Source organism: Ceratina calcarata, unplaced genomic scaffold (assembly GCF_001652005.2).
Source record: "Ceratina calcarata isolate Rehan_Ccalc_2016 unplaced genomic scaffold, ASM165200v1 scaffold585.2, whole genome shotgun sequence".
Lineage (NCBI taxonomy): Eukaryota > Metazoa > Arthropoda > Insecta > Hymenoptera > Apidae > Ceratina > Ceratina calcarata.
In genome coordinates, this window is record NW_017177075.1 from 26,641 (window position 1) to 27,328 (window position 688).

General features: G+C 39.0%; 1 protein-coding gene across 4 annotated transcripts in view; it reads left to right on the forward strand.

Annotated features, from left to right (window-relative positions):
• Positions 1-682, forward strand: part of LOC108629721 (transcription factor HIVEP3-like) — a 15,456-nt gene extending 14,774 nt beyond the window's left edge. For all 4 annotated transcript variants that reach the window (XM_018032556.2, XM_026817501.1, XM_018032554.2 and 1 more), the window contains exon 8: positions 81-682. In XM_018032556.2, the coding sequence (XP_017888045.1) occupies positions 81-227 (147 nt within the window). In that variant the 3' untranslated portion in view covers positions 228-682. The remainder of the gene's footprint in view (positions 1-80) is intronic.
• The last annotated feature ends 6 nt before the right edge of the window (positions 683-688 follow it).

Below are 688 nucleotides of genomic sequence, written 5' to 3' on the forward strand. Positions count from 1 at the left end.
AACAACAAAAAAAATTTTCGATTTTTCCGAGATTTTTCCAAGGGTTAATATTAATCTTAAATTACGGCAATTGTTCATAGATGCTGGCTCAAAAACTTTGCGAGAAGGATCCCAGTAAGATAGGACAGTGGGATTCGGAAACGATGATCCCAATTCCGAGTCAACAAGTCATCAGCGGTGGTGAGACTTCATCGGACGAGGGTGAGCCTATACCCCAACAGCACTGATCTCTGTTAACTGGATACGGTATGGGTTTACTGCCCCTGTGACGACTGGGCGACTGCTATCTTTCCGAATCAACTGTGCACACCGTCTAACGAGACGTAAGATCGCTTTCCTTTTATTTATTGTAACTATTCAGTATTCTCCACTGGGTGTATTGCCTTGCCGTGTCATTTGAATATTGTTTATCATACTCTTCAATCTCTGTCAATCCGATACAATATTTTCGATTTTTATTTAGACGGAATGTACAGCTTATTGCAAAAGACAGCAGTCTTCCAAATTATGTGAGAAAGTTCCCTAAAACTAGTAAATCCCATTCCGTGTCCAGTGCTTAGGGATTAGACAATTAGGACAACGTGATAAACCTAAATAATATGTCTCGATTCATATCATGTGCCAATTGTTTTTGCCTCTAAAATTATCGATTTTAGCTAAGGAGTGAAGAAATATTAGTTTAGCTTTG